Source organism: Hypanus sabinus, chromosome 18 (genome assembly GCF_030144855.1).
Source record: "Hypanus sabinus isolate sHypSab1 chromosome 18, sHypSab1.hap1, whole genome shotgun sequence".
NCBI lineage: Eukaryota > Metazoa > Chordata > Chondrichthyes > Myliobatiformes > Dasyatidae > Hypanus > Hypanus sabinus.
The window spans coordinates 36,929,609-36,943,111 of NC_082723.1; the positions used below are offsets into that span (position 1 = coordinate 36,929,609).

A 13,503-nucleotide genomic window follows, 5' to 3' on the forward strand; every position below is an offset into this window, starting at 1 on the left:
ACCACCGAAGTCAGGCTAACTGGCCTATAATTTCCTTTATTTTGCCTCCCTCTCTTTTTAAAGAGCTGAGTGACATTTACAATCTTCCAGTCCTCAGGAACCATTCCCAAATCTAGAGATTATTGAAAGATCATGACCACTGTTAACAACTCTCCTTACAGTCCTACTGTATCTTGACGACTACAAAAATTCCACACTCTTCATACACCTATATGACCCCAAAAATAAAGTTGTTTTTCTTTCCTGCACTCAACCGGCGCTATCTAGTCTCCACAGTGATAAGCGAGTGGGTCATGACCCGGAACAGGAAGTGATTGATAGTCCGGCTTATTTTGTTGGTCAGGTTAAGGCGGGTTTTCACATTTTCTTCACTGAAAGATTATGCCGGCGAAGGATAAGCGATGGGAGACCCTGGAAGCGCTGCGCCAGTCGAGGAAAGGGCGGCTGAGCTACGATACGAGCTGGCTGGAGGAGGGAGACGTGAGTCTGGCGCGTCGGGCTGGTGGGCGAGTGGGTCTGGAGCCTGCGTTGCCAGGTTCAAAACTGTCCGGCCTCGTCCACCCCTTCTTCCTCCGTCCAGAAACGAGTTGGGCCCCTCCTCCTGTCCCCAAAGTCTGGGGCAAGAAAAACAATGTAACTGGAGGTCAGAAATCTTAGTGGCAGAAGACCCTGCGGATTCTTCACCCAGAACTCAGATTTTCTGTGTTTTTTCTCGATCCCATTTCCCCCTTTTTTGGAAGTAATAAAGAAGTGCAGATACTCATGATCTGAATTGAAATATAAACAGATATTGCTGGAAGTACTCGGAATGGTGGTCCTGTGGGGAAAAAAATAGAGAAAATTATTCAGTTTGGGGACTCTTGTTCAGTCTTTGCTGGAAATCTCAGCTCTGTTTCTTTCTGCACAGATGCCATCCAACCTGCTAAGTGTTTCCAGCATTTTTTGTTCTATTTCCCTTTACTTGGGTGTCTTCTTCCCATTCCCTTCTGAGTTTCCATGGTTATCCCCCCCCCCCACCACTGTTGTACCCGTTCCCCAGTTGAATTTACTTTGCCACCTCTCTTTTGGATTGAGAAACAGTGGGACTGGCAACATCTTTGGAACGAATTAGAAAATTGACATCCAGGGTCGAGAACGGACAACTGGTCTGTAAAAATCTTAATTTTAAATATTGTTTATTTTCCTCCACAGATGTATTCTGTCTGCTGAATTCCACCACCATTTAAGCATCAGCAGTCCTTGTGCCTCTCTCTTTTCAGCTACCTTGCTTTCTTTTAAACATGATCCTGTTAGGGGGAAATTTCACTTCAGTCCACATAACTTCAACCCATGTGTTGCCGTTAATGTTTTCTGTTTGCTTCCGACATCAATCACCTTTGTATTCTTGAAACAATTTATTCAGAACCTTTATCTGGCTCCACCTTATCAGTTCATTGCCTCGTTTGTCCACTACCCTAATCAATCTCCAGGGGTTAAAAGCCTCAATTTCAAAATTTGTACTGTTTGAATATGTCTGTGACTGTATCTCAGTTACTCTGAACTACTTTGTATCACTCAAAGACATAAGCTTGCAGAGATTCATGTTATAGTTACAAGATTAAGCACTTAAAACTGAGGTGTGTTGGAACTTTTCACAGGGAGTTGTCCATCTTTGGAATATTCTACCCTGGAGGCTGGAATTTGGAACATTTGCTATTAGAGCTCAGGGAACTGGCACAGAAAATGAGATGAGGCCTGGAATATTATGGGGCACATTTTACCCATGATAGGTTAGATTGGTTTATTATTGTCACATGGAGTTTAATGCTAATAAGTGTGAGGTGCTACATTTTGGTAGGAATAATCCAAATAGGACATACCTGGTAAATGGTAGGGCATTGAAGAATGCATTAGAATAGAGTGATCGAGGAATAATGATGCATAGTTCCCTGAAGGTGGAATCTCATGTGGATAGGGTGGTGAAGAAAGCTTTTGGTATGCTGGCCTTTATAAATCAGAGCATTGAGTATAGGAGTTGGGATGTAATGTTAAAATTGTACAAGGCATTGGTAAGGCGGAATTTGGAGTATTGTGGTCATTGAGTTCTGGTCATTAAATTATAGGAATGATGTCAACAAAATAGAGAGAGTGCAGAGAAGATTTACTGGAATGTTACCTGGGTTTCAGCACCTAAGTTACAGTGAAAGGTTGAACAAGTTAGGTCTTTATTCTTTGGAGCATAGAAGGTTGAGGGGGTCTTGATAGAGGTATTTAAAATTATGAGGGGGATAGATAGACTTGACGTGGATAGGCTTTTTCCATTGAGAGTAGGGGAGATTCAAACAAGAGGGCATGAGTTGAAAGTTAAGAAGCACAAGTTTAGGGGTAACACGAGGGGGATCTTCTTTACAGAGAGTGGTAGCTGTGTGGAATGAGCTTCCAGTAGAAGTGGTAGAGGCAGGTTCAGTATTGTCATTTAAAGTAAAATTGGATAGGTATATGGACAGGAAAGGAATAGAGGGTTATGGGCTGAGTGCGAGCCAGTGGAACTAGGTGAGAGTAAGTGTTCAGCACGGACTAGAAGGGCCGAGATGGGCTGTTTCCGTGCTGTAATTGTTATATGGTTATATGTAGAATTTTATATATATATTCTTTATATCTTATTCTTTATACTTTGGTATGGTGAAAAAATTGTCTTGCATATTGCTCCTATAGATCAATTCATTACCTCAGTACATTTGGGTAGTATGTACAGGGTAAAACAATAACAGAGTGCTGAATAAAGTGTTACAGTTACAAAGGAAGTATGTGCAGGTGGGCAATTAAAGTCCAAAGGTCGTAAGTAGGTAGATTGTAAAGTCATCTATTGTATTGTACTAGGAAACTGTTTATTAGGCTCCTAACTGTATGAAAGATGCTGATAGTATGTGCTTTCAGGCTTTTGTATCTTCTGCCCAGTGGGAAGGTGGAGAAGAGAGAACGCCCAGGGTGGATTCTTTGAATATGCTGGTTGTCTTACTGTGACAGTGAGAAGTGCAGACAAAATCCATGGGGTGGAGGCTGGTTTCTATGACTTGCTGAGCCGTGTTCACAACTCTTCAGTTTCTGGTGGTCACAGATGGAGCAATTGCAATGCCAATCTGTGATGTGTCCATCTTATTCTTTATCTTATTAGATCTTATAAGATAGGAACCAGAGGCATTGGTAAGCTGGTGGACTTTCTTGCATGGTGTGGCCGGACTAGGACCAGTGATGCTCATGCTTAGGAATTTGAAGCTCTCAACTGCATATTGAGAAGATTTAGGGGCTGATGGCTAACAATTGCTCTAATTTTATTGTGTTTTGCGTGATATTGATATCTACAGTGCTGTGCAAAAGTCTTGGGCAAATGTAAGAAAAATTCTGTAAAGTGAAGGTGCTTACAAAAATAATGGAATGAAAAGTTTCTAGTTAACAAAAAATTTGCTAAAAAGAGCAGTTGCAGCATTACAACAAAGTTCACGATATATGCCAGTGATATTAAACCTGATTCTGGTGCTAAGTAAACAGTAAAAAAAAATTCCAATTAATATTTGGTACAACCACCCTTTGCCTTTAAAACTCATCAGTTCTTTTAGATACACTGGTTTGCAGTTTTTTTAAGACAAGCAGCTGGTAGGTTGTTCTGTGCATCTTGGAGAGCTTGCAGTCTCGTTTGATTCTGTCTCTTCCAGTAATCACAGACAGCCTTCATGCTGTTGAGATCAGGGATGTGTGGAGGCCATATCATCTTTTGCAGAACTCCTTGTTCTTTCCGCTGAAGATGGTTCTTTATGATCTTGGCCGTGTGTTTGGGGTCATTGTCCTGCAAGTTGGGACCAATCAGACGCCTTCCTGATGGTATTGCATGATGGGCGAGAATCTGCTTGTAATTTTCAGCATTAAGGTTTCCATTAATTCTGACCAGATCACCAACTCCATTTGCAGAAACGCAGCCCCAAATCTGCAGGGAACCTCTGCTGTGCTTCATTTTGGTTTCAGGCACTCATCCAGGTAGCACTCTGCAGCACTTCTATGAACAAGCTGCTTCCTGTTTGAGCCAAAATTTTCAACTTTGGCTCATCAGTCCAGAGTATTTGCTGCTATTCAGCACCCCTGCCCTTGTGTTTTTGTGTGTAGGTGAGCCTCTTTGCTTGGTTTCCACGTGACTAATGGCTTTTTGGCAGCAACTTTTCCATGAAGACCACTTCTGACAAGACTTCTCTGGGCTGCAGAGGGTGTATGTGGGTTCCAGTGCTTTCTGTGAGCTCAGAGCTGATAGCAGTGTTGGACTACCAATTTGGAAGGGACATCAGTTTGATGTATCTCTTGTCTGCTGCACTCAGTTTTGTGGCCCACCACTTGAGTTTCTGGCCCTCAAACTTGCCCGTTTCTTTGTGCTTCTTCAGAAGAATTTGGACAGCACATCTTGAAGCTCCTGTCTGATGTGAAATTTCTGCTTAGGAGAGACCTTGCTGATGCAGGATGACCAGTTTGTGTCTTGTTGCTATGCTCACACTTGCCATGGTGTAAGAATTGATGATTTGAAGGTTAAACTGTCACATCTGCCACTCCCTCATCTTTTGGTTTGGTTGTCCTTTGCCCAGTTTCATTCCTTCTACACCCATTTCTGTTTCAGTTAATCATTTAATTTATTATTTTATAGGCGTTTATCTTTGTTTAATGATGCACTGGGCTATATACCTACAAAGTAATCAAGATTGTATTTGAAAAGTGGTCCATTACTTAATATGCTACTTTAACAAAATACAAAAATCTCTCTAACATTTAATTTGCTGGAAAATGAATGTTTAGAAATCTAAAATGCAGAAGACAAAAAATAAATACCTAAAACAAAATGTATCAAGGATGCCTTCTATATACTTGTGTATGGTAAATTGGGATAGCAATGTAGACATGGCAGTGCAGATGCTGGATCTGTTGCAATAAAAAACAAAATGCTGAAGGAACATGTGGTCGGGCAGCAACTATGGAGGCAGAGGGGTAGTCAGTGATTTGGGTTGAGACCTGTATCAGAAAATGAATGTAATGCTAATTAACCAGTTCAGTGTAACTGTGAACAGCAAAAAAGTATTTATTTTTGTTGTAATGCTAATAAAGCGGTGTTGTGGGCACAAAGGTGAAGGAGAATTGCCTATTTTAAAAGGATTAAGTAGGTTAAATAAAAATGTTTGAAAGAGCAATAATTATGCATTTGGATAAACATCTCCACTGGAACAAGTTATTTCATAGCTTTTAAGTTTTTATGCCATTTGGTGTACTGTTCTTCTAGGATATTTTGGAACAATGCCAATCGACACCCAAGCTTTCAGTAACCTCAGCCTGGATACTGGACCGTTTCTCCCAACCGGAGGCGCAGTCTAACACCACAGAGAGTTTGACACCCCTGATCCAGGGTCTTGCTGGAAACAGCCAATTGCCAGAGAAGTCTGTTCCTTCTCCAGAGCCACGGACAGAAGACAATAAAAATAATAATTTGCAGGTTTGTCCCTATTCGTTAGTGTTTATAGTTCATTATTTTTGGTAATTATAGATAAACAGGTACTGTGGTATGGTTACTTGCTGACACTTTAAAATGTACTTTTTCCATATTACCAGCCTCTTAAAAATTCAGAGCTTTTCCTTGTCTTGCCACAAGCATTGCATTCTGTGATTTCTTGCCAAAATTTCTTTTTATATCATACATTACCAAGGTGTTTGGTCTTCCTGTACCATTTATATATATGCTGGTTGCCTTACTGAGGCAGTGACGAATGTAGACAGAATCCATGGAGTGGTGGCTGGTTTCTTTGACTTGCTGAGCTGTGTCCACAATCTCCACAGTTTCTCACTGTCACGGACAGTCTGATTGCCATATCAAGCTGTGATGTGTCCAGATACTTTCTAGGGTGCATTGTAGAAAGGGTGTGATGGTAGTATAGTTGCTAGTGCTATGGTAATACAGCTCGGGGTGTCGGAGTTTGGAGTTCAGCTTCGGTGAGCTCTATAATAAAGTTTCTACATTCTCCCCGTGTGCGCATGTGTTTTCTCCCAGTCCAGAGATGTATTGGTTAGTAGGTTAATTGGTCATTGTAAGTTGTCCTGTGACTAGGCGTGGGTTAAACTGGTGGGATTCTGGGTGCAGCTAGATGGCCTGAAATGGCCTGTTCCACACTGTACCTCCAATTAATAAATTTAGAAAGTGGACAGGTACATTTGGTTTCTGGAGACCCTGTGGTATTCTTAGAGGGTTTGTGACCTTAGCTCATAAAATAGTTGGGCATCATGTGCATCTGGCTGGTAACTTGCTGCCTATCCTGAATTATAACTAGTTGCTAGGATAAGAAAACTATCTTGGGTTCTGTTCTGTGGACCCTGACAGGAAGCATCTGGCCTTGGATCTGAACACTTCTCTCTCATACTTTCTCTCCGAGGGGATTGAGCTTACAGTTTAAAAAAAACTTTCTCTCTGTTAAGTGCTATTTTGGAATAATTGTTTATGCTGATGCTTGTAAGGGTAAAACAACCAGTTTGGAACACTATGACCAGTGCTGTGTGATTTCTTTTTAACCTTCACATTCCCTTGCTGGTCTAATGTTTCTGTGGCCAAGTCTTCATCTCACACCAAAGCATTGGTACTCAGCATTGTACTTCTATAATGCCAATAAATTGCCTTGTGAACTTAAGCAAGTATTTTTTTTCTAAATTGTCTGTACTTTTAAAAAAAATCTGTAAATTTTAAAGCAAACTCTTGGAGTCAAAAATTAATTTGTCCATGAGGCTCAGGATTGTGGTTTACCTTTTAAAATGCTACCTTTGTGTAACATTAGGACCAGCTTTTAAAATTGTAGTTTCTATCTATGTACGACATTGTTCCTTATGCTTTCTCTGGACACATGGCTAACCCTACTGAGCTTCACGTCTCCCACTGCATAAACTTTGAGCCTATCTATAAATCTGCTGTATGTATCCTATCTCAATTCAATTCCATTTCATGAATCACTCCTTTTTGTTGAAGGTTCTACTCTACAATACCTTATTTTTAAAATTATATCCTTGTTTTCAAATCTTTTATACTTTGACCTAATGAGTGTTGAATTTAGTTTAATGACATTTCTGTGAATTACCTTGGAATGTTTTAATATGTTAAAGATGCTATATAAAAAGTTCAATTCGAACAATATGCTCTATCATCATTTAATTTCTCTTTCTATTTTTAGCAGTTGGTGCAGGAATTGACTCCAGAACGTACACTTCTGCTGCTTTCACCAGAAGCCACTGAGATTGAAGGTTATGTTAAAATCTTTGAGGGATTCCATAGATTTAGAGGCCAGGTGAGAAATGGAAAATAAAAGTATTGCTTGTACTTTAAGATGCTGAATATTTGGATGAGTAGTGCAGCAAGTGGTCTGCCACAACTGGGAGTGCTGCTAGGTCATTGAAGCAGTTCATTTCTGGGTCTTCGGGTACCTATGAATATCAGACCAAAAACATCTAAAGGGGTATAGGTATAGGTCATATTGTCTTTGATGTTTTTTGTCTGTTAATAAGATTCTGACCGTTATTCTGCCTCAACTTTCCGATCCCCAGTTTTGTTTCTCTAAAAATTCATAAATCTTAACATTTTCTATGACTAGCATTTACTTGGGGCTATTTTGTCATTCTGGTGGGGTTTACAGGCAACAAGTCCTTTGTGTAATATGTATTGTTTTTATCTGAAATGCTTAGTGCTGGAAAAATATTTGTGAGATTAAATCCCAGTAGTTAAAACAGGGTAAGCGTTCTCTTAAGCACTGCGTATTGAGCAAGATAACCTTCGTCACACAATGTCTGGTAATGCAATTCTGGGTGTGAGGAATGGGCCAGTAATTTGCTGGCACATTCCCCACACCTAGAATTATCTCAATCTACACGTTCAGTTAGAGCAAAGATGAGTTTCAGTAGTTTTGTGAGAGGAGATTGGTATCAAAGGAAGAGCTGTAAGTTTGTTTTTTTTACTAATTGAACCATAACTGTCTTGGTTCAAATAAAAACAAAACGTAGTAGAAGCACTTTAATAGGTCTGATGGCATGTGGAAAGACAAACAAACAGTTAATGCTTCAGGCTGAGTGTTGAGTGTTTGCAATTTTCTCTTTTATTTCAGATTTCTAGCATTGATTTTTTAAAAAATGTCTTTCTCTTCTTGGGCACTGCTGTGATTAATGAAGAGCAGGTGAGCTGCCTCAATGACGATTGCACAGTAGTAATCCCATCTATTGTACTGAAGTGCTTTGAGAGGTTGGTCATGGCTTGAATTAACTTCTGCCTGAGAGAGAACCTGGATCAGTGGCAATTTGCCTACCGCTGTAACAGGTCTGCAGCGGAAGCGATCTTACTGACTTTTGTATCTGCTTTGGAGTGCCGAGATGACAGAAATACCTCGTCAGACTCCTGTTGATTGATTACAGCTAGGCAATCAACACTATCATTCCCTCAGTACTAATCAACAAGCTTTGAAACCTGGGCCCCTACCTCTGCAATTGGATTATTGACTTTTTTATTGGGAGACTGTTGTCAGTGTGGATTGGTAATAACATCTCCTCCTCACCGACAGACAACACAGGCACAGCTCCAGGATATGTACTTAGCCCACTGCTCTATTCTCTACACTCATGACTGTGGCTATGCATAGCTCAAATGCTATCTCTAAAATTTGCTGTTGACACTAATGTTGGCAGAATCTCAGATGGTGACAAGGAGGTGTACAGGAGTGAGATAGATCCACTGGATGAATGGTGCCACAACAACAACTTCACGCTCCAGGTCATTCAGCTGAAGAGATTGATGGTGGACTTCTGTGAGGGGAAGTCTGGAAAGCACACACCAGTCCTCACTGAGGGGTCCGCAGCGGAAAGGGCAAGAAGCTTCAGGTTCCTGGGTGTCAGCGGTCCTGAGGATATATCCCCAGCCGAACAGATTGATGCAATCGCGAAGAGGACATACCAGCAGCTCTACTTAATTAGCAGCTGGAGGAGATGTGGTATGTCACCAAATTGTGCAAATTTCTACAGATGTACAGTGGAGAACGTTCTGACTAAGTGCATCACAGCCTAGTGCGGAGCCTCAAATGCACAGGATGAAAAGATGCTGCAGACAGTTGTGTTCCATTGTGGGCACAACTCTCCCTGCCACTGAGGACATCTTCAAGTGGCAGTGCCTCAAGAAGGCAGTATCTATCATTAAAGACCCTCACCATGTGGAACACGCCCACTGCATTGCCACCATCGGGGAGGAGGTACAGGAGTCTGAAAGCTCACACTCAGCTTCCACTCTGCCATCAGATTTCTGAATGGTTCATGAACTTTATTTGTGCTATTTGTCTTTTGCACTATTTATTTTAGTAACTTGCAATAATTTTGTCTTGCACTATATTGCAGCAAAACAACAAAATTTCATGACATATTCTGATTCATAAATTGGCCCCAAATATTCTACTTTTTCAATATTCAAATTTTATAACACCATCTTTAGTATGTCTTCATGATGGCATGAAAACCCATCACAGGGGGTCACTTTGTTCTTCGTGAAGAACTTTCAAAGCGATTGAATAAATGTTTGCCAGAATAAGGAATGGAAGCAAGCCAACAGCATCCCAAACCAATGAGTCCCAGATCCGTCCCTGGAGCAGCTGGAATCGGCCCAAGCCAAACTTCGGTCTCCAGTTTTCACACCAGCGAGGCAGGAGTGCACAGCAGCTGGCTTATTTCAAGCCTCTGGAGAAGGGAATGAACATTCATTCAAGTGAAATCATCCTGACCCTCACCTCCATACTCAACACTCAGGCTTCTGATCTACTTGTGCCAGCATTTAAATAATAATATCAACCACTTTGTTTTTTCAAAACTAACTTCTCATGAAACCCCCCTTTAAAACTCCTCTCTCTCATTTTAAACCTATACCCTCTATTTTTTAAAATTCCTCTACCATAAGAAAAATACTCTCTATACTGTTACATCCTATATACACTCAAATCAAGCTCAGGCTATCCAATTTAGGCAATTTGAATTTCTCAAGTATAGATTTGGTTTGAAATGTGTTTACTAACCCCAGCAAGGAAATGGTTCTGTTTTTCCTTTCTCTTGTTATTTTGCTTCAAAATGAATTGATTTTAAACTGCAGTGGAAACATATTCATGAAGTCATTTGTTCTAATCTGTTTGGTAATTGCTTCACGTTCCTCTAGCTATTAATTCAAATGGTCCCACTTCACTGCAGTTCTGAATTGCGTTCCAAATATATCTTGGCTCTTTGTTAACAAATCCAAACCAATTCTAATAGGCCTCATAAAGTATTTGAACCTTGTAACCTTGCCAGCTCTGAACTAAGGGCTGGAATAATTTATAGTTTTGGCTACCAAACTGATTTCCAAATCCACTCCCAAATTCTGTGTGTATTTATTTTCTTACTGTCTACATTTGTTTTGATAAGATGGTTAGTCAATGTGCAAGCACAGCAAGAAAATGTTTGCATTTTTTTTCTCCTCCTTGCTGAAGGAAGTCAGACTGTCAACAGGCAGAATTACTAATACCATAAAATGATATGGGACTATATTAATTATATTTTGGGCAATATAGAATGACATTGCAAAAGGGAAAGCTATTTGGCTTGCTTAGCCTGTGCTGGTACTCCAATCTGTCACTAATGCTTCAAGGTTTCTGCACTGGGTGTTGTTTAGAATAAATGCCTCACTGTAGTTCTTCCTTTTCTGGCCACTCTCCTTTGTCTCAAAAGCCACGTTGATGAATTGCCCCATTGACGTTTTCCATGAATGGTTGAAATCAGTTTTTCAAACCTTCCTCGTGTATGTAGCTCTGTGATGCATCATGTGTTGCTCAATTTATGAGGAAAAGGCACCACTAACCATCTAATATTTGGTGTCGTTGCTTAGTGCCTTGAATGGATTGGAACAGGCCAATTAGCCCACTGTTTTTTTGCTGCCATCTGTGCTCCACTTGACTTGGTGTGTAACTAATAAATGAAATCACTTGTTTACAAATGCTTTAATAAAATTATTTAAAAATAACAGAAAGGATCTAGTGCTTTTCCTGGTGTATATGATGAATAAGCTCTTCTCGGGCTTCTAGCCAGGTACGAGTATTGATTTTAATGATGTTTTCAATGACAAACTCTGCCATCTTCATTAGGGATGATGTCTAGGCATGTCAAGTCCAGTGGTATATGTACTCAACTCCAGTCGACCGTCCCTCCTGATTGGGTAATCCTCATCCAATCAGGTTTCTGCTGTCCCACCTTGTTTACATTCTAATTCCAGTTCTTACTTGGAGGGAGACCTTCATCTTTGTTAAAATTATTTTCCTTTAGTTTTATTCCATTGTATTACTGCATAGGTCAAAGGATAATTCTCTCAGTCATTATGTACAGTAATAATTACACTGGTGTCAAATATTTTCATAGGACTAGGTGAGGATCAACCTGAAGGCACTATTAAATGGTGCAAATTTAAATTTTCTTTAAAAAATTGTAATTGCAAATCTTGGTATGTATCCAGCCTTGTATATTGACATTATTTCAAACTGAGATTATATATGCAGTCCTAATGAACTGACTAACACTTCCTTTTGCAACCAGCATCTCCAAAAACAGATTAATCATCTAATCTGTTTGTGGAATCTTAAATATGAATTCAGCTGCTACCTTTTTTGGACAGCAAAAGTGACTTCACTTCAAAAGTAATTTGCTAATGGTGAAGCCCCAAGGATATAGTGACATACAGTATTAACGGAATTTCATTTTGTACCTCTTCCTAGAGTGAACTGAAGCATCGCCAGGAATTTCAACAGAAAATTGTTCAGGATCTCTCCAAGTCATCTGCTGAACAAATGAAGCGATTTGAAGAATCACTGGAGCTTAAGCAACGTCAGGAATATGAGGAGATGCGTGATATGATGGAAAAAGGGTAAGACATTTGAAAGCTTTTCTATGCATCTCGTTGGTCAAATGGCCATTCATCCCTCTCTTCATAACTTTCAATAATTAATCACAGTTGATAAATGAGAATAACCCTAAAGTGGCATGTACTGAAATGTTTACCCTGAACTTCCCTTTGGATTTATTAAGCCCTCTCCTGCTAAGGATAAAATTGCAGGTTAGAAATAATTAATGAATTAGAAATAAATTAGTACCTATTTTTTCTCAATGCTATTTTAAGTAATCTGATGAGCTCTGAAACAATAATTTCATTTTGGCCTCATTACACAATATCGAAGATGGTTTATGTATGTATGTATGTATTTATTTATTTATTTATTGAGATACAGCACAGAATAGGCCCTTCTGATCCTTTGAGATACACTGCCTAGCAATCCCTTGGTTTAATCCTAGCCTAATCACAGGACAATTTACAATGAGCTACAATGACATCTTTGGACTTTGGGAAGAAACGACAGCTCCCGGAGGAAGCACATGCAAACTCCTTACAGGCAGCAGCAAGAGTTGAACCCGAGTTGCTGGTACTATAAAGCATTGTGTTAGCCACTACGCTACCGTGCCATCCCATGTTTGCTGTGTTTAACTGAGAGATTATTGCCCTGCCATTGGTACAGCATTAAACTAGAGGTCTTTCTGGCCCTTGACTGATGTAAATTTTTAAGAAGCTTGCAGGTATTTGTCCTAATGTTCTGATGATTTTTATTTCAGTCAATATTCTGCATCACAGTAACAAAAATGTATGGTATAGAACAGGAGTCAGCAACCTTTCTGCCTCTGTGTGCCGGATCGCGTATTAATGAGCGGACAGTGGGCCAGATAAATGCCATAAAAAAAAAAACCTTGAAATATGGGAACTATCCATTTAAGTACATCTAGTTATGTTTTGCCTCAAATTAATGAATAATGCATGCTAGAGAATCATTTGTGCTTAAGGTTGCCTACCCCTGGTATAGAAAGAAGCTATTTGGCCCTTTTGGTCATCCATGCTAGGAACAAAATGTTTTCTTTTGCCGAGTCCTATATCCCAGCTTTGGTTCTGTAATCTTAAAGGATAAAGCAGCAAGTATTCGTTTAGGTTCTCTTTTAAACCTTGAGAGATTCTGCCTACCCCCCATTCTTTTGGACAGTGCAGTCCCAATCCCACCACTTGTTGGATGGAAGAAAGCTTTCTTCCTCGTTCTTCTTGCCATTGACCTGAAATCTGTGTCCCTTCGCTCTTCCCACAGCTAATGAAAATAGGTCCTTAGAAAAAATGTATGGTTTTTTTACAAGTGCTGGATTTCCACGTCTCGATCCTACGTCATCACGTGACGTCCCCCCAAAAAGTGTATACATCTCAAGCCACCCCTCAAGAAAAGAACACCTCTTTTTCTTGAAGAGTCGAAGACTGCTCTCTCCTGTTAATTAAAGTATTTCAGCGCTCGCAACTCCCCTGGTAGCCGGTTTGGTACTGTTACATCTTCTGTGTGGTGCGACCAGAAATGTATACAGTGTCTGTGACCATGCTTAGTTTTAAGC

At 40.1% G+C, this 13,503-nt stretch overlaps 1 protein-coding gene across 2 annotated transcripts in view; it reads left to right on the forward strand.

Moving 5' to 3' along the window:
* Nucleotides 1-326: 326 nt before the first annotated feature.
* Nucleotides 327-13,503, forward strand: part of gle1 (GLE1 RNA export mediator) — a 53,079-nt gene continuing 39,902 nt past the window's right edge. The window contains exons 1-4 of one of the 2 annotated variants that reach the window (XM_059994122.1): nucleotides 327-480; nucleotides 5,291-5,500; nucleotides 7,221-7,331; nucleotides 11,805-11,953. In XM_059994122.1, the coding sequence (XP_059850105.1) occupies nucleotides 382-480; nucleotides 5,291-5,500; nucleotides 7,221-7,331; nucleotides 11,805-11,953 (569 nt within the window). In that variant the 5' untranslated portion in view covers nucleotides 327-381. Of the gene's footprint in view, nucleotides 481-5,290; nucleotides 5,501-7,217; nucleotides 7,332-11,804; nucleotides 11,954-13,503 lie in introns of both variants that reach the window. The other variant, XM_059994120.1, reaches the window with a different exon arrangement.